At 39.4% G+C, this 23,998-nt stretch overlaps 1 protein-coding gene across 4 annotated transcripts in view; it reads left to right on the plus strand.

Annotated features, from left to right (window-relative positions):
- STARD13 (StAR related lipid transfer domain containing 13) overlaps nt 1-23,998 on the plus strand; it is a 285,456-nt gene that overhangs the window by 62,352 nt on the left and 199,106 nt on the right. For 2 of the 4 annotated variants that reach the window (XM_014249607.2, XM_088068354.1), the window contains 2 exons: nt 12,267-12,407; nt 16,744-16,878. In XM_014249607.2, the coding sequence (XP_014105082.2) occupies nt 12,267-12,407; nt 16,744-16,878 (276 nt within the window). The remainder of the gene's footprint in view (nt 1-12,266; nt 12,408-16,743; nt 16,879-23,998) is intronic. The other 2 variants (XM_014249609.2, XM_088068367.1) reach the window with 1 other exon arrangement.

The raw sequence follows: 23,998 nt of genomic DNA on the forward strand, positions 1-23,998 counted from the left end.
TTCCATTGCTTGTTGACCCGCACAGAAAAGTCCTCCCTCATATTCAGGTGGAACTTCCTGTGCATCATTTTCTGCCCCTTGCCTTTTGTCCTATTGCTTGGCAGCATGAAGCATAGCCTGGTCCACCCTCTGACCTCTCCTTTCAGATGCTCATAGACATTGATTAAATCCCTCGTAGTTGTCTCTTCTCAAGGCTGAACAGGGCCAGTTCCCTCAGCCTCTTCTTATAAGAGAGGTGTTCCACTCCCTTGATACACTGCAACCCTCCGCTGAAGACAGATGCTCCGTCCAGTCCCTTGCAGCCCCTTCGCTGGATCCGCTCCAGGAGCTCCGAGTCTCATTTCTGGGCTCTTCAGTGCAAGAAAGATCTGCTTGTCTTTCGATTACTTTTTAGCCTTGTGTACTTCTGCCTAGCTGTGCAGCCTCCGTACGCCCAGACAAGGCATGAGGCAGGTCTTTCCAGCTGAAGTGCTCTGACACACGCAGAACCTGAGGCACGGCGCTATGGAAAAGTCACTTCTTGGAGGGACAAAGCCAGACCCGCTTGTTTCCACACCACGGGGAAGGCTCTCGGAGCAAGCCTGAGGCAGGGTCAGCTCGGCGGCCCCTCGTCCGCGCCCCTGAAGGCAACAGGGACAAGCCGAGCGGTCCCACGGGCAAGCGGGCATCGGCTCCGGGGCACAGCCTCGCCCCCTGCAGGAGCCTCTCCTCGCTGGCAGCGGCTTTTCTCCTCACAGAGCCCATGCGGGCGACTCCTCCCGGTGCGGGGCCGGCGAGCGAGGCACGGCCGGGTCCCGGCGCGTTGCCCCGGCAGCTCCCGCCGCCCCTGCCCGGCGGGGCTACGCTCCCCTCCCTGCCCGCTAGGGCGCGCCCCCCCCCGGCGCCGCGCCGGCCGCCAGGTGGCGCTGCCGCCCCGCGAGCCACCGGCGGCCGCCGCCGCCCCCGCCCTCCCGCCCCGGCCCCGCCCCGCCCTGCCCTGTGACATCACGGCGGCGCGAGCGGAAAGGGGGCGGGGGAGGTGGTGCGCGCGCACCTCGGGGCGCTGGCCAGGGCGCGAGCCCCGCCCCTCCCATCCCCCCCAGCCGCGCGAGATCCCCTGGAGAGGGCGGGGCCGGGGCCGGGGACCGTTGGGCGCGCGCGGGGCCGCCATTGTCGGCGGGCAGGGCGGGAGCCGCGGCTGTCCCTCAGCGCCCCCGCCGCGCCCCCGCCGCCTTCCCCTCCGCCGCCTTCCCCTCCGCCCGCCCCGGGCCCGCTGCCCCGCTCTGCCCCGCTCTTCTCCGCTTTGCCCCACTCTTCCCGCGCCGTCCAAACCCGGGGCCGCAGCGGTGGCGGGAGGGGCGGGTGTGCCCCAAGCCCTCCTTCCGAGCCCTCCTTCCGCGCTCCCCTCGGCCCCGCTGGCCCCGCCGCCGGTGTGCTGTGACCTTGAGCTCGAGCGCGTGGAAACAATTTCTGGGATTGTTTTGGGGGGACTTTCTTGTGGGTTTTCGGTGTTTCGGGGTTTTATTTGGGGTTTTTTTGTGAAATACTTTCCCCCAAGAAAAGGTTCGGGAAAAGCAACACTTTGGTTTTGGGGGTGTTTTTTGTTTTGTTTTTGGCTGGTTGGTTGGTTTTGGGTTTGTTTTTGCTTTTTTGTAAAGTATGCTACTCAAATTATTTGGAGGGATCTGAGAAAATCTGGTGGCCTGCAGGTCGTAACTCTTGATATTCATTTTTGATTGGAGAAACCCTTTCTTTGTTCTTTTTCTATTCCTCTGACTTTCAGAGGAAGAAGCCTTTGTGCAGCCTTTCGTGGGATGGTGCTGCTGTCTCGTGTCCCAATCCCAGGGAGGTTCCTTGTTGCTGCAAAGTTGCTGTTGCAAAATTTGGTTTCTTTGCAAATCTTAGGTGACATTTTGAGTGTGCATGTTGTAAACCAATTTAAGTATGTGTCAGCTCTCATTTTGTGTGAAGATACCAAGGTGTTTATAAACTTGCAGGTGCATGTTATTCTGAGACAACCACAAGAATTGTCGTGGAACTACATGGGTATAATGAAGTCATCTGATGGTTTAGATTGGAAGGGACCTTAAAGATCATTTTGTTCTAGCACTGCTGCTGTGGGCAGGGACGCCTTACACTAGATTGCTCAGAGCTCCATCTGATCTGGCCTTGGTCACTTCGAGGGGTGGTGTATCCACAGCTTCTCTGGGCAAATTGTTCCAGTGTCTCCCCAATCTCACAGTAATATGGGGAAACTTGGATGAATCTCTTCTACAGCTTATATATGAGCTATAACTTGTCATAATTTTTTTTTATTATTATTTAGCTGAGAAGTATAAGCTATCATGAGTTTATCATGAGTTTAATGTTAATACTGTGATGTTTTAGCAACTGTAGTTGCATTCCTTGAAGAGTAATACAATTTATGCATTGTCCCAAGTTTTTGAAATAATGTTAGCAATATGAATTACGTAAATTCTGTTACTTTTGTTGCTCTAGAAATTTCAACAGTTTCAGGAACGGTCATGTGTTTTTAAAATGCATTCAAATGTCATTAAATAAAGCAAGTGCATAGATGGCAACTGAATTGTTTTTGAATAATACCAAATCCCAGTGGTTAAACCTGGATACTTGGGTGTTAAAGTTCCAGTGGAGATCTGGGAATCATGCCTAATTACTTTTCTGGGCCTGGGATTAATGCCCTCTCTTCATCGTTAGCTTGATGAAAATTGGTTTAGGATATAATTTAGAAGGTTTACATTATTTCAATTATCATTCATTCTCGTGTCCTCTCATAAATACATGTTCCGTCCACTGTCCCATCACCACCTATGCTTAGCCACTAAAAATAGCATCCCTTCTTCCGAGCTTTCTCATCTTTGTCCTTAAGTACCCTTGAATTCCAGAAGGTGCCTTGTGCTTTTTACTTGTTCCATTAATTTCAGATTTCTGTATACAAATGGCTTGCTAATATTAATATATCTTCTCATCATATAGCACATTGTAAGAACTTGGGCAGGGAATAATGTCAGATTAGACGGAACTCCAGGAATGCTTGTGAATTTTAGAAAGAATATCCTTTTAATCCTCTTTAGTGGGTTTGAGGGCTTTGTGTGGTAGCTTGTCATAAATATGATGATAGTATTGCTGTGATTTTACTGGGTTTGTAGTGTTTTATGAGTTATGTTTTTATGTGTAATGTAGGTACCAAAAAAGCAGTTTACTTTGAAAACAGTTGAAGTTCCAAAGAACTTCAAATCTCTAGAACCAGTTTTCTTGGAAATTCTTTCACTGCAGATATGAATTTTTAAAATTCCAGTAACTGAAAACAAGAATGTTGGTATTTTAAGATAAGAAAGTGTTTAACACTACATCAATTTTTTTAAAATAAAAGTATGTGGCGCTCGGTGTCTCTCTTTACAATTAGAAATTTGCTGGGTATTATGAGATCTGTCTTCCCTTTCACCATCTTAATCTCTAGAACCTACTCCAGAGTTCTTCAAGGAAACACTGACACTGGTATTTTTAGAAGAAATGACTCAGCTTGTGTGTTGGATTGCCAGGGCCATCCTGGTGCCAGCACAGGGATTGATTCCCAGCTCTCAGTGCCTTGGAGTGCCCACACACCGAGCACCAACTTGTGTCCGAGGGAGTTCTGACAGTTGTGACTGATCACCAGTGTGTCAGCTGCCAGTGTGCAAAGGCAGCAGACAAAGCCTTGCTTAATTCAGCTGCTGTATTAAACAAGATTATTGCTTTACCAATAAATACCAAACAAAACCCCAGTTAAGAGTGAAGTAAGTCACCTGTGTGTGCTGTTCCACTGCTGCAGCTGACAGGGCAGGGGAGGAGGGCACCTATATTGGCTCCTGTTGCTCCAGGAGGAGTAGTGCTGCCCCTGCTCCCCATCAGGACACACCACACAGCTCTCTTCGTTCTGCGGCCAGCAGCAAAAGTAAGGTGCAAGTCCTTCCTCTCTGGAAGCTCCAGTGCTTTATGCTGTAGATAAGCCCATTGATGGCTTTCCCTTAACACTTTTAAAAGGTTTTTCCCAAAGTGAAAAACTGCTCCAAAATTGCTTTACTTTTCATAAGGTTTATGGATAGGGTCTCCCAAACTTTCCATGGGGCACAAAATAATTTTCAGTTAAAACATCCTATTGTTTTCCGTTTTATCTGATATTACTGTTTTCTAGTTTATATTACTTTCCACTACTGGTGCCCTTTTTTCTAAGTTAATGGCTCTGGCTTTGCTTCTCACCTTTTGCTCCTCACCAGGCCCATGAAAATTATTCTTGAGATAATGAACAGGAAAGGTTTAACAAAAGACTGGATGTGGCACTCAGTGCCATGGTCTGATGTTGACATGGTGGTGTTTGGTCATAGGTTGGACTTGATGCACTCGGGGTCTTTTCCAACCTAATTGATTTTTGTCAACTCACAACCAGGGAATGGTCACAGCATCATGGATTGTCTCCAGTCTGAACTCCTGCAATGAGCTCATCCACTACCACCAGCTCCAGTAGTGCTCTTCATCTCGTTGGTTTGTCTAATACCTGGACCAGGAAGTTGTCCTTGATGCACCCTAGGATTCTCCTGGATTTCTTACAGCTAACTGTGCTGCTTTCCTGGCAGATGCCTGGGTGGTGGAAGTCCTCTGCTAGGATGAGATCTTGGAGTGTGATGCTTCCTGTGTCTAAAGCAGGAGGCCTTGACCTTGGTCTCCCCCTGATGAGACCCCCCACCAGCAGATGTCCTTTGCTGGTCCTGTCTTTGAATTTTTTTACCCTCAGGCTCTAAACCTTTTTGTGGCTGTTTTTTCTGAGGCAGCTCTTCACAATCTATCCCTTCCCTAACACAGGGCACAAAACACCTGCTCCTCCTCCCCTGTCTCTTTTAAAAAGCTCATAGCCTTTGACCACAGTTCTGTCCCAGCATCTTTTGCTGATATGTCATAGTTTTCTAACTGCACTATGGTTTTCAACTCCACTTGCTTGTTTCTCATGCCATGTGCATAGGCACAGAGGCATTTCAGCTGGGCTGTGGGCTGCCCCACCTTTTGGGAGGAGCCTTCCCTAATTCTTCTGGGATGATTTACAGGGATTTCCCTCTTGTATTCTAGAGTGTAGGTATCTTCTGGTTCTTCACTGTCACTCAGAAGTTCATCCCCTTCCCCATAAAGCATATAAAATGTATCAGGCTGAAGGTATAGCTGAGCCCAGCTTTTACATATCCTGGACAGCTCTAACCACAATATTTTTTAAAGGGAGAACTCTGTTTTAGAAAAACTGGTTAAGTCCTACCCAATCTCAAAAGGTGCAACTAACCACACTGGGGAGAAGGATCTGTAAGTTACTTATTCTGGTCTGTAACTTTTTGTGGATTTAGTGGTATGAGATCCCTCGGTCTCATAGAACCCAGTCTGAAATCTAGAATTTACTACTCAAGAAGCACTGCAGGGAGATACCTGCTGTGAGCAGACAGAAGCTGGTTACATTCTCCAAGGGAGTCATGGTAAGAGAGGATTTTGCAATTAGTAATTTTTCGTGAAGCAAATAATTGTGTCTCAGTACCTATGTGTGTAAAGTACTTTGACATTCATTGTCATGAATTGTGATGTGCAGATACAATTGCTGTTGCAGGTGGTGCCAAACCAAATGAATATGGACAGTATCAGGAATTTGGTAACGGCTTGGAGCAAGTGTTTGGGATACTAGAAGTACAGTTGACTTCCTCCACCTCACAAGACAGAGGAAATGGTAGAATAGATAAATGATGAGCTGGCATCTGCTGTGAAGCAGCTGAAGATGGGATAACCCAAGAGGATAATTCATGTGCTAAAATAGGAGCAGATCTGTCTGACCATTTTTGTGTCAGTTCTGTAGCACGTGTCATCAGTACAGGCTTGACAAACAGCCTGTTTGTGAAATTCAGTGTTTCTTGACATCATAATTTGTTAGAAGGTGGGGATGTTGTTGGCTTTGAGAATCTGGAAAATTTAATCATTGGAGCAAACCCAAATTCCAATTTGATGTTAAAACCAACTAGGTGCCATTTTAAGTTGTCATTGGGGGTTTTTTTGATTGTTTGTTTGTTTGGATTTTTTTCAAATGAGAAGTTCAATACAAAACTAGTTGCTTTTGCTAGAAACCAAATGGAGCTGCAACAGAATTTTCATACTAGACTGTCCGGGTTACTGTACTTTAAAACTTCTGCAGCAGTGTGGAACTTTTCCAAAACATTTTTCCCCAAACCTTGTCTTCAACTAAATTCCTTTCTTCCCCCCGTCCAATCTCTCTCTTGTCTTGGGTGAAACACCATGCTGATGCAGTTTGTGGCCTTCAGTCCTAGGAATTAGCTTGGGTTTCTTCATCTGGGAAATTTTCCATAAGCTTACTCTTTGGAAGATTCTATTGATACAAGGCGTTCTCCCCTGTCCTGCCTAGCTTAGAGCAATAGTCTTTAAAATCTGATGCAAGAACCCTTAAAACAGAGACAGGACTTCAGAATTTTGTTTTCTTTCATACGATGAACATTATCATTGTACAAGATCAATGTGTTGAATACAAATTAAAAGTCAAATTTGCCAATTTACTCTCTGAAAGACTAAAAGCAGTTATAAAAAAGAATTGAGTCCATTTCTCAGCCACTTCTACTTTGAAAAATCAAGTAGTCAAGTACATGTAATGAAGTAAGGGTTATGTTACGTTATTTTCTCATGACTTCTTTGGGTTCCTTTTTCTCCCATGTTGTGCACCTATTAATCATTAAAAAAATCCAAGCATATATCCTTATTGTACTATATCTTGAAGTTAGTATTTCCACAGTATTTTTTATATTTTACAGTGTTCATTGTCCAAAGACATAGTGGTGGTCTTAAATACAGACACATAAAATCATAGAAATGCACAGCTGAGCTTAGTGAAAGAAAATAAGGATGTGTGGGGCCACTGTAGGGGAAAATGCAGAAAAGCTGGAAACAACCTTAAGTATGTTTAAAATCCAGTTTAGTTTGTTCTAGAGCATCAAAAAAACACAGGTTTCATCATTCATACAGGTGGCTTGGGTCACTTCTGAAAATTTGTCTGAAGAAATCAGTAGCTTGAGGCAGCAGCAAAAGGAAAGTGGCTGGACAGGAATGAAAATCAAAACTCCATACACAGATGTATTTAAGAAGTGTAATAATTTTAGGGGAAAATTATTCAACTTGGAAATGCTGTTTCCTTTAAAACAGATTTACACGTATCTTCAGGTGAATGTTTTCGGGATCAGAAGGATCCAGATTGCTCTGAATTTTATGTGATGCCCCTGAAGTGCTTTTCATTTCCCAGAAACCTATGTGTATAGCCTTTCCTGCTGACTTGAGAGATGGAAGAGACTTACTTGATAATTTCAGATATATAGCCATACAGTTCTTAGAAGTGAAAAGGTTGCTGACTGCTGAGTTTACTCACCTGCTTTCCAGGATGAAGGTGCCACAAGTTAGTTGTCCATCCAACAGCTCTGTAAATACTTAAGCAACCTTGTAGTGGGATATTAAGGAAAATTCCCTTTGAAATATATTATCTTCAATATAGAAGGCACACATAAATCTGTTTTTGGAATGAAAGAGTCCTTTGTATTCTACATACTTTTTTTTTTTTTACTTTTTTTTTTTTTTTTTTAAGAGTTTTGCATCGAGAATCAATCTGGCTTCCTCCCTCAGTCCCTGTAGGCAAAGTCAGCAGCAGCTGGGAGACCTTCTTTTACACAGAGTTTCTTTTAAGAACAGAGGAGTCTCATCTGTGTAGCAAGAGCAGAATATGATACTTGGTCCCTGAAATTGTTCCACAAAATCATTATTTACAGATCTAGGCTGTACATCAGAGAGAATTTTTATCTGAGCATATTTAATAGGGAGGAGGGTTAAATAGCATGTTTTGTTTTTTTTTTTTACTTGGAGGTTACTGATTTACTACCCAAAGTTGTACAATACATTAATTACCAGAACAATTGGACCTATTGAAGTTCTGAAATGAAAGCCGCAAATTATCAGATAAATTTAGAGTTGTGTAATTTTCTCATAACCCTTCATTTGGAAAGCCTTTCTGCTTCCAGTATAGGATGAGGTCTGGTAGCGGGGTTAACCCTGACCCCTGAGTGTTCTATATGGACTTGTTCATTTCTGCCACATTCTTTCAGTTTAAATTTAGATTTGCTGGCAGCTATTATGCCTCTTGCAATAAGCCTCATGACCAAACACTGAAACAAATATGCCTTTTATCACAGATGTTTTTGCTGAATAAGATTAGTGAAGAACACTTGAAAGCTGAAAAACAATGTGCAGAAGTCTTTGGTCCAAAAGGCACTAACCTTTTAATGTCTGGAACGTATTTTCTTCTCAGTGTTAGAAAAGAGAAAGTAAGTGTTTAGATGATTTGGCTCAATCTTGCAGCTTGTTTTACCTCTAATTTATAATTGGCAGTAATGAAATTTCAGCTATGCAAATGAATACAGAGTCAGGATACATATGAATACATACACGTAACAAAGTCATTAAGCTAAATGTTCTAAAATAGACTGTGGTTGCTGTAGGAAGTAGCAACATGGAACTGAGTTATATGTTTGGCTGGTTGCTAAATATGTCTTAGTAAATCTTATTTGTTGGGATAATTATTCTGTACAATATAGCTGCATCTGTAATTGATGTTAGGAAGTTCATACCACTTAATTTTCTGTTTTCCATGGAGGATGATGCTTGTTTTATGATTATGATTTTTTTTAATCTAGCATGAGTACGTGGGACTTGAGAAATCTATATGGCAAAGGAGTTCAGTTTCAAGGCCAGTAAGTTGTTCTTGGCCTAGAGTTTGTCATGATCTTCATAGACAATGTTGTTCCACCTTGAAACACTTGTTTGACATGGGATTCTCTGGTCTCACTTTCTACAATTGTTCATCTGTCTAGGATAGGACATGAGGAAATGGTCTCAAATTGCACTATGAGAGGTTTAGACTGGATATTAGGAAAATTTTTTTCCACTAAAAGGGCTGTCAAGCATTGGAACAGACTTTCCAGGGAAGTAGTGGAGTCACCATCCCTGGAGGTGTTTAAAAGACGTGTAGCTGCGGCACTAAGGGACATGGTTTAGTGATAGACTTACCAGTGCTGGGTTAGAAGTTGGATCTGATGATCCTAAAGGTCTTTTCCAAACTAAATGCTTCTGTGATTCTGTGTTCTAAGGTAGCATGTAAAATTGTTTCTGTAAAGCACTTCTGTCTATGCTTTCAAGGTTCTTCAAAAGGTAATAGCATTCCTATGCATTGGTGAATGGCTATGGCTCCAACAAAGAAAGACCTTGAGAATTTATGGAAAGGAGTGTTCTTCCTGTAACCTTTTAGGGAAAAAAAAAAACCCAACAGATAAAGCAGGCCATGATTCTGTAGATAATTTAAAGTGAGATTTTTTTCCTTCTGGAGGGTGAGACACAAAAGCTTCCAAAGGCGCCCTGACCCTACTGCCTCTGCAGTTGCTATGGGCAGGAAACACTGGTACTCAGATCTTCAGAGCACTTTGATAGTGTCCAGCCTAGTTACTGGGGCTGAACACTGTGGAGCTGTGTTCCTCATGAATGGATTAGGCAAAATTTATTCACTGGTTAGAAGTCCTACTGTGCAGGCTGTATATTTTTGAATGTAAGTAGCATCATGTTTTTTCTGTTTAGCGGGAATTTCAGGCAACCTTTGAAATACATAGCCAATCAGCATTTGTTCCAAATGGTGCTTTTGTGCCAAATTTCCAATTAGTAAATGGCATTTGTTAACTAGGCCGATTTGGCTTTATCTTCGAGGATAATGAAACCCCATCTTTTTCCTCATCCCCTTAATAGACACTATGTAGATTCATACTGAACTAAAAAAAGAGAACTGAATGGAGAATGCTACAATATTTATAGTTTGGTGACACTCCTTAGGACTTTTATTTTTTAGAAATGACTGTGGTTTGAATTCTGTAGCATTAAAACAAGAAATTTATAAAAATAAAGGGGTTTGACTCATACAGTTGTTTGAAAGAACATTAGTGAATATTGGAAGTATTGTTCCAGTAGGTAAATATTTGTTGAGATAAAGGCAAAATGTGCTTCCCTGTACATGGAGCTGTATTTTTTATTGTTATGCAATGTCATGTGTGCTGTTGCATACATATGGAGTGTCTTAGAAATTTTTTTAAGTCTTTATGAAATTTTATCTTTGCATTTTCTATGGAAAATGCTAAATTAGAGACACCTCTCCAACCCCCTTCAAAATAGTCTTTTCTGTTGTGGAACAGAAAGTGGTCTGTTATAACATGTGGAAGTTGCTCCTGCGTCTTATTAAACTCAGAAATCCAAACTTCTAATGTAACCTTCAGTGCTTGTCACCTGGCAAGAACAATTTTTACATAGCTTACAGAAATCAAACACACTTTATTCTTTTCCCTGTGTGATTGTAGCTTCAGAATTATTTATTGTTGTTAAGAAAACATATTCTTACAGTCTCTTTTTCATAAATTGCATTTTAACCGTGTTGAGAAATAGAACATTCATATTAGATTTTTGCAGAATTTATACATTATTGTTTGTGGAACTTGGGTGGGTTTCCATGTTTTGTCCTTGTTGAGTCTTTTTTTTGAGCGTTCTTTAGTATTTTAAGGATCAGTATGTGAAGAAGCTAAACCACAGGAAAACATTTGCTTTGTTTACAAATGAGTGTTGTGGACATATATCAATGTGCACATTTCCTGTGTGAGGTCATCTCACTCAGAATGGGTTCAATATGAGAAGTGTCTTTGATGCTAATTTTCTGTGGAATATCCTGTAGTTTACTTGGAAATGGCTGGGAAGACAATGGGAAGCAATCAAAGTATCTCTTTAGATAATTTTAGTAGCTGTAGAGTTGAAGTATTGCTTAGCACATACTACAACATTTCAGGCAAAGTACTCAGATGTTGTAAAAAATTATGAAATTTGAAATAAAGATTTGGAAAAGTAAAAATTGGGGTATTTATTTTTCTGTGCTTCAAAGCAATCCCTACAAAGATCATACTAGCCCCTCTGAAGGGAGCATGCATCTGTTGCTAATATGGGACTCAGTGTCTGATGATTTGGGACCTTAGTTACTGTGGAGGAGATGAGTAATTCCATTAGTTATAATATATGTCAATGTAATAGTGGAGTGAATTGCCTGGATTCTATTTGTAAAGGGTTTTTTTCTACAATCATGAGCCAATTATAGTTATCTTTCTGTGTCACTTGTGAATCCCTCCTAAGGAAACAAAGCACCCATAAAGATTTATCAGGTAAGAGTAGAAACAGTAATCATCTATCTCCCCTAGGTTTTGAGGAGTGTTGGTATGATCCTCTTAGGATTATGGCAGGATGAAAATGCATTATTGTTTGTCTGCTCGTGCTCACTATGGAATTAGCTTCTGTGCAAAAATATGTATTGTTTGTGAAAGGAAGGAAGATGAAAGAACTGAGGTAGCTGCAGGACAGAGACTTCTGTGGGATGCAATAGCTGCCTGTGTTGACAGAGAGGTCAGTGTGACTGGTTTTTGTAGTGGATCATTAGAAGTGATGCGAATAAGGAAAACAAGGCATAATGCAGCAGCAGTATTCACAGGGACCGCCATGGAAAGGTGCTTAGGTGCTGGAAAGGATTTTGAAGAAACTAAAGAATAAGAATGGGACACAGAATTAGGAACAGGAATGTAATCCTTGTCAATTACATTACAAATGATTAAAATATTTGTTATACAGTAAAGCTCTTCAGATAAAAAGAAAGATGCATCCTAGTGACAAAGAGACCAGTAAAGTATTCCCACCATATGGGGCAGAGGATTTTATAAGTCTAGAATTATAGTGAGGAATATAATACAGTGCACATGATGACCTTCAATATTCTGGTTCCTGTTGGCAACAAGCAATCAGTGGAGAGATGCTGAAATAAAAGTGGCTTAAGAGGAGGCATTAAAGTGACTTTAGTTTTAGTCTTGGTTCTGCTTAGCTTGAAATAGCAGTGGGTCACCTAAGATGAAGTGTTAGAAAGCCATTCAGATATACAAAAGTCATTTGAGTAAGTAGAACAGCTATGAATATATGTCATCAGGACTGCAGTGATAATTGAAGCTTTCTAAATGGAAAAATGTCGCTCAAGAACAAGGAAAGAACTGGTCAGCTTTTTCCGTGGGGGCTGGAAGAGAAAATAAGCATCTCCAAGTTACCAACAGCTTGAATATTTTAAGACTTCACATATGTTTGATTTCTCCTAGACCCAACCAGAAAAAGAATCTGAATGGCCAGACTCTATGTCATGGCTTATGAAGAAACTGGAACAGTTGAACTTAGATATTGAAGAAGCTCTGAGTGCTAGCTCTTCTCCCTCCAGTACTCCTAAAAGGCACAAGCAACTGGTAAGAATGTGTGTTTGTCATATGATAAGTTCTGTAACATTTAGCTATAACACTCCTCAAGACATAGTTTTCAGATCCAGTTATGTTTCTGAATAGGCCAAGGAGCTCAAGTGTTAGGGTGAAGTTAAAAGTTTTCACTCAATAAAATGAAATCTCTAATTTCATTAGATAACTAATGATCAAATATCCAGAACTGTTAGAGGGTGAAACTTGTAAATTTTCTGTCAGCATGGCTTAAAATCTTTTTGTTTTAGGGATATTTGCTTGCATATTTTTCAGATTGTTAATTTAGGTGCTAGCCTATTAATACATGTTACATTTATTTAAAGATATAACAGCAAGAGAGACGCATTCTTATTAAGAGTTGAACTAGTGTCCTGGTCAGCCCAGGACAACTGGATCCTCCCTCCCATTGCAATCCTCTAGTTAAGAGCATTTTGTTATGATAGGCAAGCAGTTTCTCAAGTTTCTCAAACTTTTTTTTTTTTTTGAGGGCAAGTAGGATTAAAGGAGTAATTATATTACTTTATTAATTTTTGAATAAGCAAGTTTTTTATATAAGCAATTCATGGAGAATGACCAGCACCAGAAATCTAAGTGTTTGTTCTCTGCTTCAGTATATGATTACTCAGTTCTTAAGAATTGTGTGGATTTTCAGTTCTGAATGTTGGCTTGAAATTCATGGAAGGTGATCTTTTGTGAATGTTTTTGCTGTCACTGCTGCTTCATTTTGTAGAAGTAGATTCTTAAAGTATGCATCTTCGTGGGTCATCACAATGTAAATGTTCATGTCTCTCCAGGTGGGATATTCAGATTATTGCACTTTGCATGTGTTTACAAATTTTACAGTGTTAGTAACAGAGTGCCCATGGCTGTCTTCATTTCTTTCTTACTCTATGTGTCAGCTCTGTCCAACTGAATTAGTTTCATAATTAAGGGACAGTGTTCTGTCTTCTTGCAGGAGAATGCTCAGTGTCTCCTGTCAATATACAGTGGCAGTGTAGTCTGCTTTTCTGTCTGAAAGCAGGCAAGAAAATGCCAGCCATCAGTGTTTAAACACTTCCCAGTGTGAGACAGTCTGGTAACCAGTGATCCAGACACCCATTATTTTATGGCTGTGCCTATTCTACTAAGGTAAAAGCTGTGGTTTGGTTAGGCATCATTCTTTTTCCATGATGGCTTGAAGATCATAGGATACAACTTCAAATCCTTTGCTGAAACATTCAGTAAAGGGCTTATTGCATGTAAACAGCAGAAAAATCTAAATAGGCAACATTTTCAAATGAACTTTGATACACAAGAACAGCATCATCAGAAATGGTTGCATAGAGAATGCCATCACCAGCACCCCAGATGCTTGCACGTCTTTTCCTGAGGCCTAGTGGCAAGACATCTTCGGAGTACAGAGAGGCCAGGACTTTCATCACAACCTTTTTCCTGGGACATAAGCTCCCACCGAAAGCCTCTGCTAGAGTGTTAGGATGTTCCCAACACCAGCACCAAAATTACTGTTTTGCTTAATATGATATTTGAGCAATTGCAGTCCTCTTTGTCAATCCACATCTTCTTCCCACTCTGAAGGATAGATCTCTTCATTTTAGTTGTCTGTGGACAGGCAAATATGTAAGTCAGCCACATTTTATTGTAGCCTTATTTGACAAACTGGAAATGACCTTTAAACCTCCAATAGCCAGTATCAGTGTAGAAGCTGGACAGGTCACTTAATAAAAAATCTTTTTGATAACACCAGGAGGATCAGAGCAAGAAAAGAGTCTTGGAAAATCTGTTGTGGAACTGATGATGGGATACCATTTGCTGTTTCCTGCAATAGAATTTGGAGAGCAAGGGAATAATCTGCTCTGATTTGACTATTAATGAATAATTTGCCTCAGAATGGGTGGCCTTAGTTTTACTTCATAGTCAAAGAAAAGATAGATCCTCATAAATCTCTCCATAAATGTACTGTGAAGAAACATATACTGCAGATCTCAAAATGACAGTTGCAGTGGAAAAAATAAGTCTGGTTTTCACACAAGTTGTATGAGTAGTTTATATTCTATCAGTTCATGCTATTTGTACCGTATTTCTAACTATAGCTTGTAATTTGTTCCACACATATCAAATGTTATCTTTTTGTCACTTACCATGAAACTTGAATGGAAACAAGTCTAGATAGAAGAAATCTCTCAAACATATGTTTGCTAGTAACTGTGTAAATTTGGCTTCTATAAAATGAACCACTTTTGTGCTCTTCATATGGTTTTATTCTCAGCTCGGTATTGACACAAGAAATTGTGATTGACAGTGGTTTTGGGTGAACTGTTCAAAGCTGCAAGGCTGACTTTGGAGACCCAAGATCTCCAAAGCAAGTGACTACTGTATGAGTAGGAACATGGTTTGTTGGAGCTGCTGCTCTGGAAGTTGTTCTCTTGAGAGCGTGGACAGTTTTTAACAGATGACAGAATTATTTCTTATGGAAAATGCTGTATCTCAGAAATATAGTTTGAAATTTAATCACTAGGTTGAGCCAGTCAGTTTTCTACTGCAGAATTTTTCACTGTTCATGGAAGTAATTCTTTGATTTTTTTTACTCTTTGGGTTTTCCTGTCGTGAAGGTATCTGTTATTAATGATACTCATTTAAACAGATTTTTTTTACAGAAGAAGTCAAAATATGTGCTAGTGAAATCAACTGGATGAATAAATATTATGGGACCTATTGGGTGAGAGTAGGGAGTCTTGCAGCATTTTGGTGAGCAAATTCAAGGTGTTTTCTAAAACATATTAACTTCTGCATGAATGCTAAGGGATGACTTGTTTCTACATCTATGTAAGCCACAAATTAATACTGGTCATTTTTTTGTTGGAAAATATTATGAGGAAGTAGCACTGACTGGATTCCTCAGAAGGTGATCCAGAGAAGATATTAAAAATACTGGTTTGTAATCAAATTATTTTCTGAAACCTCTCACCAATGCTGTAAAGACATGATGTAAATGTAAAAAGCTGTACTCTCTGAATGTATTAACAGCAAAACTGCTAGTTTTGGAAAAACACATTTAATAGTTCCACTCCTGTAAAAGTTGTACCTTTTCTATGAAAAAAAAAATCTTTCTTAGCAGTATAGAAGGAGGCACTTTGTAAATGAAACATCATAGATAAATCACTCTTGCTGCAGTGTTTTCCCCTGTTTTTTAACATATCTGCTTCATTGCCACTTAGTATCTTGTACTCTGTTTCAGTATAGAAAAAGCAGGAAATCTTAAGAATGAGTATCACATATTTTTTTTCAGTTTTAGTCTTCTGTTATTAATGAATGGCAGGGAAATCCTGTTTGACTATAGTTGCCCCATTTTATATTAGAGATATGACTTTGATTGAACAAAACATTTTCTTTAACTTACACATTCATTTAATTCTTTTGCATTATTATTTTGTATTCAAACTTTTGAGAGGCGGCATACTAATTATTTTGTCACCTTTTCAGAGCCTCCTCATTTTACATCCCTACAATATATACTAACTGGGAACTGGGTAGTTGCTGTTAAAGATCAGCAGCACATTTGTCACTTTGTAAAGGGGAAGAGCCATTTGTAAATGGGCTGATTAGAATGATTGTATCCAACAGCTTGGGACTACTCTGCAGTGCATCCATGACCCTGTTTCCCTAATTGTCTTTAGTATGAATTCTGCTTGATTGAAGCATGTATTATTTCTTGCTCACTCACCCAGTTATTCCTTGGGCAAACCAGGATATGTGGGGGAATGTTGTACAGTTGGTCTCTTCCTGACACTGCATTCAGTGTGGGCCCAGAGTTAGGACATCCACCTTTTAAAAAATGGTTTCGGAATAGAGGAATTGAGTGAGAATTCTCCAGGTTTTGGGGAATAAAGAAAAAATTGACTTGAAAAGTTCAGAATCTGTAATTTGAAAATGGGAATTTGCTAAGTCTCTGTTTAGTACACAAAAAATCAACATGATATAAAGTTAAAAGATATTTTAAAAATAATTTGAATAAAATCATTTATCTCTCTAAAAAGTAATTCAGTTCCTTTAATTTTAGGGAAAGTGTACTATTATTGATTAGTTCTCCAGTTGTGTATACTGGATGTTAAGGAGGCAACTTCCTATAATGGCTGGATGTCTAACTTAGCAAAGTGTAAAAATGATGCAGCAGATGCTTTTATGAAAAAATATTGAAACCAAATGTTTGCCTTACATTAGAGGGAAAAAAAAGCTTTGAAAAGATAAGATTCCAAAGTTATTACCTTAGAGTTCACATTAAAAATATTTCTGACTTGTCTTTATTTATAGGGTTTTAAAAATTCTCTTACAGTGCCCTGTTCAAGTGGAGACAGGCCTTTATGGAGATCATCAAGAAAAAGGATCTTGGAAAAATAGAAGAGGAGACTACCAGGATCTAAACTGTTTACCTTACCAAGTGTCAACTGGAGCACGACCTAAAACTGATGTAAGTAGCGACAACATTATCTGACTTACAGGTTGAGTAACCTCAAAATTTACTATATGTCATTAAAATTGTCTGTGCATTTCTTCGAAATAATTTGTTCCACACATATCAAACGTTTGATTCTTGCAAATATTGCACTACGTGGAGGACCTTGGTTTGCAAAGCAGGTACAGTTAAAAGTTAAGTTGGACTTCAGTTAATGAGGCTCCTGGGCCGTGGTGGTCATCTAATCTGATTTTTGACCACTAATGAAAACTTCTATATCCGAATTAGTCACTTGGATCACCTTCATAGTCAATGGAAAGAAAGACATTTCTAAAGAGTAATTCATCTGGAGGTAACATGTGATGGATTCCAGGCATCACAACCACTACCACAGCTTTTTCTTCAAGGCTTATTTTAGAAGTACTCTCTTAGGATTTTTTAGCTTGGCAGTTGGCTATGCCAAATTCATGGTGAATCCCACACCACATTTTCTGCAAGCCTGAGTGCTCAGCTCTGGAGTTTTAATTAAATCCTGTTCCCAGCCAATAATAGCAATATTTACCTGTTTGGTTTTTTTTTTTTACAAGGTCGTGGCTGTAGCCTACAATCAAAGTCTCACAATATCCATCAGAAGGTTTTCTCAAAAGACTTTGATTTACTTTCCCAATAGGTAAATGTAAGCTACTTTAGAATCAGTGTCTTCATTTGGAAATGTAGATGGTTTCTGTCTCACTGTTTTAAATTACTTGTGTGCCGGCCGTACTTGTGATCATTGTACAACATAAAAAGTGACTGCACTGGATTGACTCAGAAGTACTTACAGTCCTGTATCCTTTCTTTGGCAGTGGCCACTTTTGGATGTTCAGGAAAGAAGTTTAAGGACATAATAAGCAGATAGTAAGCCATCTCAACATTCTTTGAGGTATTTATCATACAGGCACATTGAAGGCAGACACTATATTGCATTTTTGTAATTAATAGCCCCTAAGAGTCTTTTTTTGACTCTAGTTTTGCATTTGGTACTATTCACCTATTCTCTCTATTCATCTATTGTACCATCTATCTGTTCATTTGTTCTTTTGATATTCAATGTCTTGTAGCAATGATTTCCAAAGTTCAATTGTGGAATAGGTGATACCACACCTTTTTCTTATTGTAAATTTGTTACTGAATTATTATTTTGGGTGTAATTCTTGTACTGGCAAAAACTGAATCTCAGGCATATTGTTGGAAATAGTAAGTACCTGAGGCTGCTTTTGTTTTGTTTTGTATTTTTCTTCCAGCAAGTGACTATATTTATTATTGATTTGCATTTTTCTGCTTATTTTACAATCATTCAACATCATGAGGTCCTCTTGCAGCAATATGCAGTCTGTTTTTGTTTTTATTAACCTCTGTAGTTGAATATCATCAGAAAACTCTGTCCCTTTTTATTCCTTCATTTTCCAGTTCATTTGTTAGTGTACTGAAAACATACCCATGATACTCTCAGGTAATATCCATCCACTGTAAAAGAAAATAATCAATTATTCTTAACTTTATTTTTTTCACTTTTAGTTAGCAATGAAAATCTATCGTTATTTCTTGATATATTTTTGTAGTTCCTTCTTCATAGTATTGTTTGAGTTTGATAGTCAACTTCATCAGAAGCTGTTTGAAATGGAAGTCAAATAGCAGTCAAATTGCCTTTATCTGCATGATCATTCAAAGAAGTTGGTCTCCAAAATCCCAATTATTCTAACCCATTGTCCTTGGGTTACTGTCCATATGTTCTTAAGCATTCTTTCTGGCAGTTTTCTGCCATGCGTATTAGTTCTACTAGCATCTCTTCCACAAATGACCTCCAAGGCATTTTCAGATACTGGCATCACATTTGCCACCCTCTTTTCTTCCTATCGCTAAGCCAATAGGTGTTAGCAGTAATTGCACATTAAGCCAATATCTCAGCAGCTCTCTTTCCCCAAATGAGGTGCTTATTTTAAGTTATCTCTGCAATTTTGATTAAAGCAAAATCTATTACATTAAAGATATCTTGAGCACTGCTGTATTCATCTACCAAAGAACAATCCGCCTGCCACCATAAAAATTCTCTATTTCATTAAATGAACCTACTCCTGTGCACTGAAAAGGAAATTTGAAGGTTGGCTCTGCTTTCTTGCTAATTGAAAACATTATTGTCTTCCCACTAGCTATTTCCTTTGCTTGGAAAATAAGTTTGCTATTTTCCATTTCTGCAAAAGCACGAACATTTTTCTGATTCGTTGCTTGTTCTACTTGGGATAGATAACAGAATTAATTAAAAAGAAACTTGCCAACTTTATTTGTGTTTTACCTTGGCCAAATGTTCAGGCATGTGCAAGTATCACAGCTTAGCTGCCTTCCCACTAGTACTATGTAAATATTTTCAAAGTGATGTTGCAGTAATACTGTTTTTGGCTAGTGGTGTGTGGGAGGAAAGGCAGAGAAAGTAAGTTTTGGGGCTTTTTTTTTTTCTGAAGTCTGCTTTTTTTCTATTTGTTGAGAATCAGGAAATACTGGTACAATAAAAAGCAGTTCTGCGAATCCTCATTAGTACAGTCTGTATCATACCAGTTATTTTTGTATACTGGAGTAAGAGCAGGGTAATGCAGAAAGTACAAATGTTTCTTAGGACACCAGCGGGTTTAGAAACCTCCTGAAGGGAAGAATTTCCTGAGATATTAGTGAGCTATTTTTTTAATTGTACAGTGCTTTAAATTAGGAATAAATGTTGAAACTGGATGTTTGCAAACGTCATCAGGAGAGCTGATCCTTCAAAGTGCTGCTTTTGGTGCTCTTTTCCATGCAAATTCAAATAATGCTATGTCTAGCTCCAGGCATGCAGTCTGCATGAGTCTGTCATCTCTCTCCAATACAGAGATTTTCACTGCTTATTCCTTAAGATACAGACTTTTCCAATTTTTTTTTAAAAGGATACACTGAAGTTGCTTTAATTATAGTAAGCAGGGTGGGAGCGAATGACAAAAGGTCTAATTCCTTCCATGTCACACCCAGGCTGCATCTGTTTAACTCCTATGATCCAAAATGGTATAATACGTAACTTGGGAGTAACACAGATATAAATCAGACCTCTTGTATTTTCAATATACAAATACAATTTCAAATACAAATACAATTTGTATTTGTATTGATGATCCAGTTTTTCTTCCCTTCCAGTTTTCTGTGAGCCAGAAGATCCAAAAGAACTTATCTATCTCCACTCCCTGGGAGCTCATATACCCAAGACATTTAAAGAAATAAATACTCCATAAATTGAGATTAGCAAATATTACAGAGACCAGTTCTAAAAATAGCAGGGATTCTTCAATTCAGGAGTGATATGCAGAGATTAGGCAAGACACCATTGTTCAGTTCTCAATACAAGGCAGTGATGTTAGCTGCACACTTTTCATGGATACCAACTACGGCAGAAGCCTAAAAGGTACAATAATGGGGTTTTTGGCAAACTTGTCACAGTAGGTATGCATGCTGTTTGCATGCCTGTTTGTATGATTTGCACTTCTTATGATATTTTGGTGGACTAAAAAAGCAAATCATGGGTTTAGGGCTGATGTCTTCTGTCCTTCCTTCATTCCCCCAAAGGCAGTTTCACTCAAACTTTCTATTTGAGGTACTATAGGAAATATGTACTCAAGGTGGCAGGGAACCCAGGTGCTTGAAAGACAAGCAGCAAAGTTTCCCCTGATGATTACTGGCATTTGTAAATCCATATCTACATTATAGAGCTTCCATTAAAGGAGAGGAAAAAGCACATCTACAGCAACATACACCTTGCCTTGAAGTAGTCGCCTGAATGGAGGTCTCTTATTGACGTGCTTTGTGCCCCCAAGTGCTGATGTTGCTTGGTCAAGTATTTGAAGAAGTGACTGCCCAAGGCATCAGTGCTTAGAGCTGGATAAACTAAATCCCTCCCAGGGCATATTCAATTACAATCTGGCATTTGATGGGCAGTGCCTGCCTCTCTGTGCTCTTAGCAGAGAAAACTTTGATAGTCTAACTTAGAAGTCTAATGGTGGTATGAAAAACCCATCAGTAAACACTCTCTAGCTCTTGCAGGTAACACAGTATGCTGTGCACTGCGTTATGCACATGCAATCTGTGAATGAGCAAGAAAACAAAACTTAATATATTGGTAAAAAGGGCTTTTTCCTTTATCTGCTGTAAGTCTGCATTTTTGTTTTCTTTTTAAGTAGAGTTGAGGAGTGCAGTTTTGATTTCTTATGCTTTAATTTGACAAATTGCTTGAACATGTTAAATCAATAGGGCTAAAATTAATTACTTTACAGTTTTGGGGCTTATTTTAGCCTGGATCCTCAGTCTGATTTACTGTTCAGACTAGATTACGTAGGCTGGTGCAAGAGAGGGTCAGAGTGGCTGGAGATGAGGCAAGGCAAACTGCTTCTGTCAGCTTCTATCAGTTTAAACTGTTTGTTATCTGTGCTAAGCCACTTGATTCAGAAAATGAGGAAAAAACTGCCTTGTAGCCTACATGACTTAAGTGTTTATGATTCCTTTAAGATTTTTTTTTTTCCCTCAGAAATGCTAGTTGATGCTATAGAGTTTCAGAGTTTAGGTCAGAGGTTCCAGGGATGTCTGATGTCTCCTAACATTGTTTAGAAATACAAAACTAATAGGGGCAGTAATCTGTGCCTTATCTTATATATAACAATATGTGGCTGTTATCTCTCTGTAGTAAGTGTAATGCATGTCTGACCCTCTGACCATGTTTGAGGCAGAGAAATTAAAAATGAAAACAGCTGAAGCAAAATCAGAATAATGTTTCTCAGGCATTAATTGTTCAATATTGCTGTCCCTGGACTACCAGGGATCAGAGATTATTCCATTAATGAGCATATATGACAAGCCTTTTGTCAGATAGCTGCCAACATCCAAGGCAGATAAAGTTATCATGTGGCAACTCATAACAGTTTTTACTTTTACTAGCACTCTTTGGAATTTTGAGGCTCTTAAGCTATTTACAAGCCTTGAGCCGATCCTTCATTTCTCCACTAAATATGCAAGCAGTTTTAATTTTACATCGGAGATTAGAAGTGCCTAAACCTCACTCCAAAAATAAACGTTTCACACACTGTCACTTCTAGAGTCATAAATTTATCAGTTCGTGGTAGAATTTATAGCAGCAGTTACATCCATTATCTAGTAGAGTGTGTTTCCCAAGGTGAAGATTAGGCAGATCATGCTTTACTCTGACCTTGCCCGCTGTAAGTTGATAGTAAAGCCCCATGAAGACTTGAGAAATCTCTGGGAAAAGAATTCTTATGCCCATACTGGTTGGGCTACTTTGTATGACCCACAAAGTGCAAGAAGATGAAAACATCTGTACCTGAATGATGAAGACATGCCATTTAATGCTTCATTTCCTCAAAGAGGTAGTGTGTTTGAAGACACAATTACTTGGCTGTGTTGGAGCTGAAGATTTTTGTCTATACTTCCACTAAAAGCATTTGTAAAAGTAGCTCACGCAGAAGAAGTACAGAAATTTTTGCAGAAATCAGGTTTTCACTGACTTTCTCAAAGTGTCAAAACCAGCTGATTGTTTTCAACATGGTCAAGAGCAGAATTTATATACTGTTTCTGATTTTGCTTACCAGACCATCGTTCCTCATAAAGAGTGCTAACTCCAATTGCTCCCATTCTTGGAAAAACAAATTTCAAACTGTGTCCTTTAGTCATGCGAATTGCTTTCCTCTTTATCCTTAATGTTGCTATTAATTAGAATCAGAAAAATAGCTCTCCAGTACAGATGCAGGTAGCTTGAAACCTTGTCTTTTCATAACCTTTCTTCTTGTGTTCGGTATTTAATCTTACCAGTATCTCAGTGGGACAGAATCATGCTGAATTAGTCAGGTAAGGTGACTCCACTTCCAGGTGTACCCCAATATGTGGAATTTTTATGCCTCTGAACAGGATGGCTGCCTTCCTGTTCTTCCCCTGCTCTGCCTGCACAATGAGAATATTGAGATACCCTTCTTTCCCAGGAGCACTCTAGACTTTCAGTAATTTCTGAGATGGTCAAGTGTTCTTGGAAGACAGAATCTTCCCTTCTTTAAGACTAAGTAGTTTTTTGGTAATAAAAGAATTCATTGCCCGGGAAGAGCTTGTACTAACTCTAATGAAAATTAAAAATAGGGAGTGGAGGGCAGATGCCTACCTTTCTTTCTGAGAGCTGTATATTCCAGTATCTGTAGTACTCCAGGCTTTCTCATCTGCTTTGTTTCCAGTGCACTTGACAGCACTCTGGCCAAATTGTGGTCCTAACAAGGACTCATCGCAAATGTAAGAAACCCAGCATAGCCCCTTCTTTTCCTTTTTGTCTTTATTCCCTCCTCCCAACAGTCAGCTCCTTCAGTGGGGAAATTAGATGAAAAAAACCAGCTTGTGGGTCAAGATAAAGGCAGTTTAATAAAGCAAAAGAAAACAAAATATTTATTCTCTACTTCCCATTTGCAGGCAGTGTTCAGCCTGGGGAAGCAGGGGTTCAGCACATGTAATGGTTGCTTTGGAAGACAGATGTCATAAATAACAAAGGCCCTTCCCTGCTTCATCCTTTTTTTCTCTTAGCTTTTATTGCTGACCAGGTATCGTATGATATGGAATATATAGCTAGATCTATTGATCTATCCCTTTGGCAATCTTGGGTTAGCTGTTCCAGCTGTGTCCCCTCCAAAGATCTTGTCTACCCCCAGCCCACTGGCCTTTGAGAGTCGGGGGTAAGGTAGAGAGCCTTGGTACTGTTCAAGAGCTGCTCAGTAGTAGCCAAAATACTGGCATGTTATCAACAACTTTCTAGCTACAAAGCACAGCCCTATTGAGGGCTACTTTGGGGGAAATTAACTCCATCTCAGCCAAACCCTATACAATTTGTTTTTTTTTATTAATTGCTCAATTCCTTTTTTTTTCCTGACAAAAATGCTGTCGTCAGTTGAAGATGATAATCCTAATGTAGCTATGCAGCATTTGAAATTACTTCGAACTGCTATGGTTAAATAACTTGGTCTATGAAAGTATTTATTTAATTTAAAATTACATTAATGGTATTTTTTTAACATAGTATTTTGCATCAAATTCATTATTT

The sequence above is a fragment of the Pseudopodoces humilis genome, chromosome 2 (assembly GCF_049639895.1).
Source record: "Pseudopodoces humilis isolate 2021_Gansu_Grassland_sample_001 chromosome 2, ASM4963989v1, whole genome shotgun sequence".
NCBI classification, from domain to species: Eukaryota; Metazoa; Chordata; class Aves; order Passeriformes; family Paridae; genus Pseudopodoces; species Pseudopodoces humilis.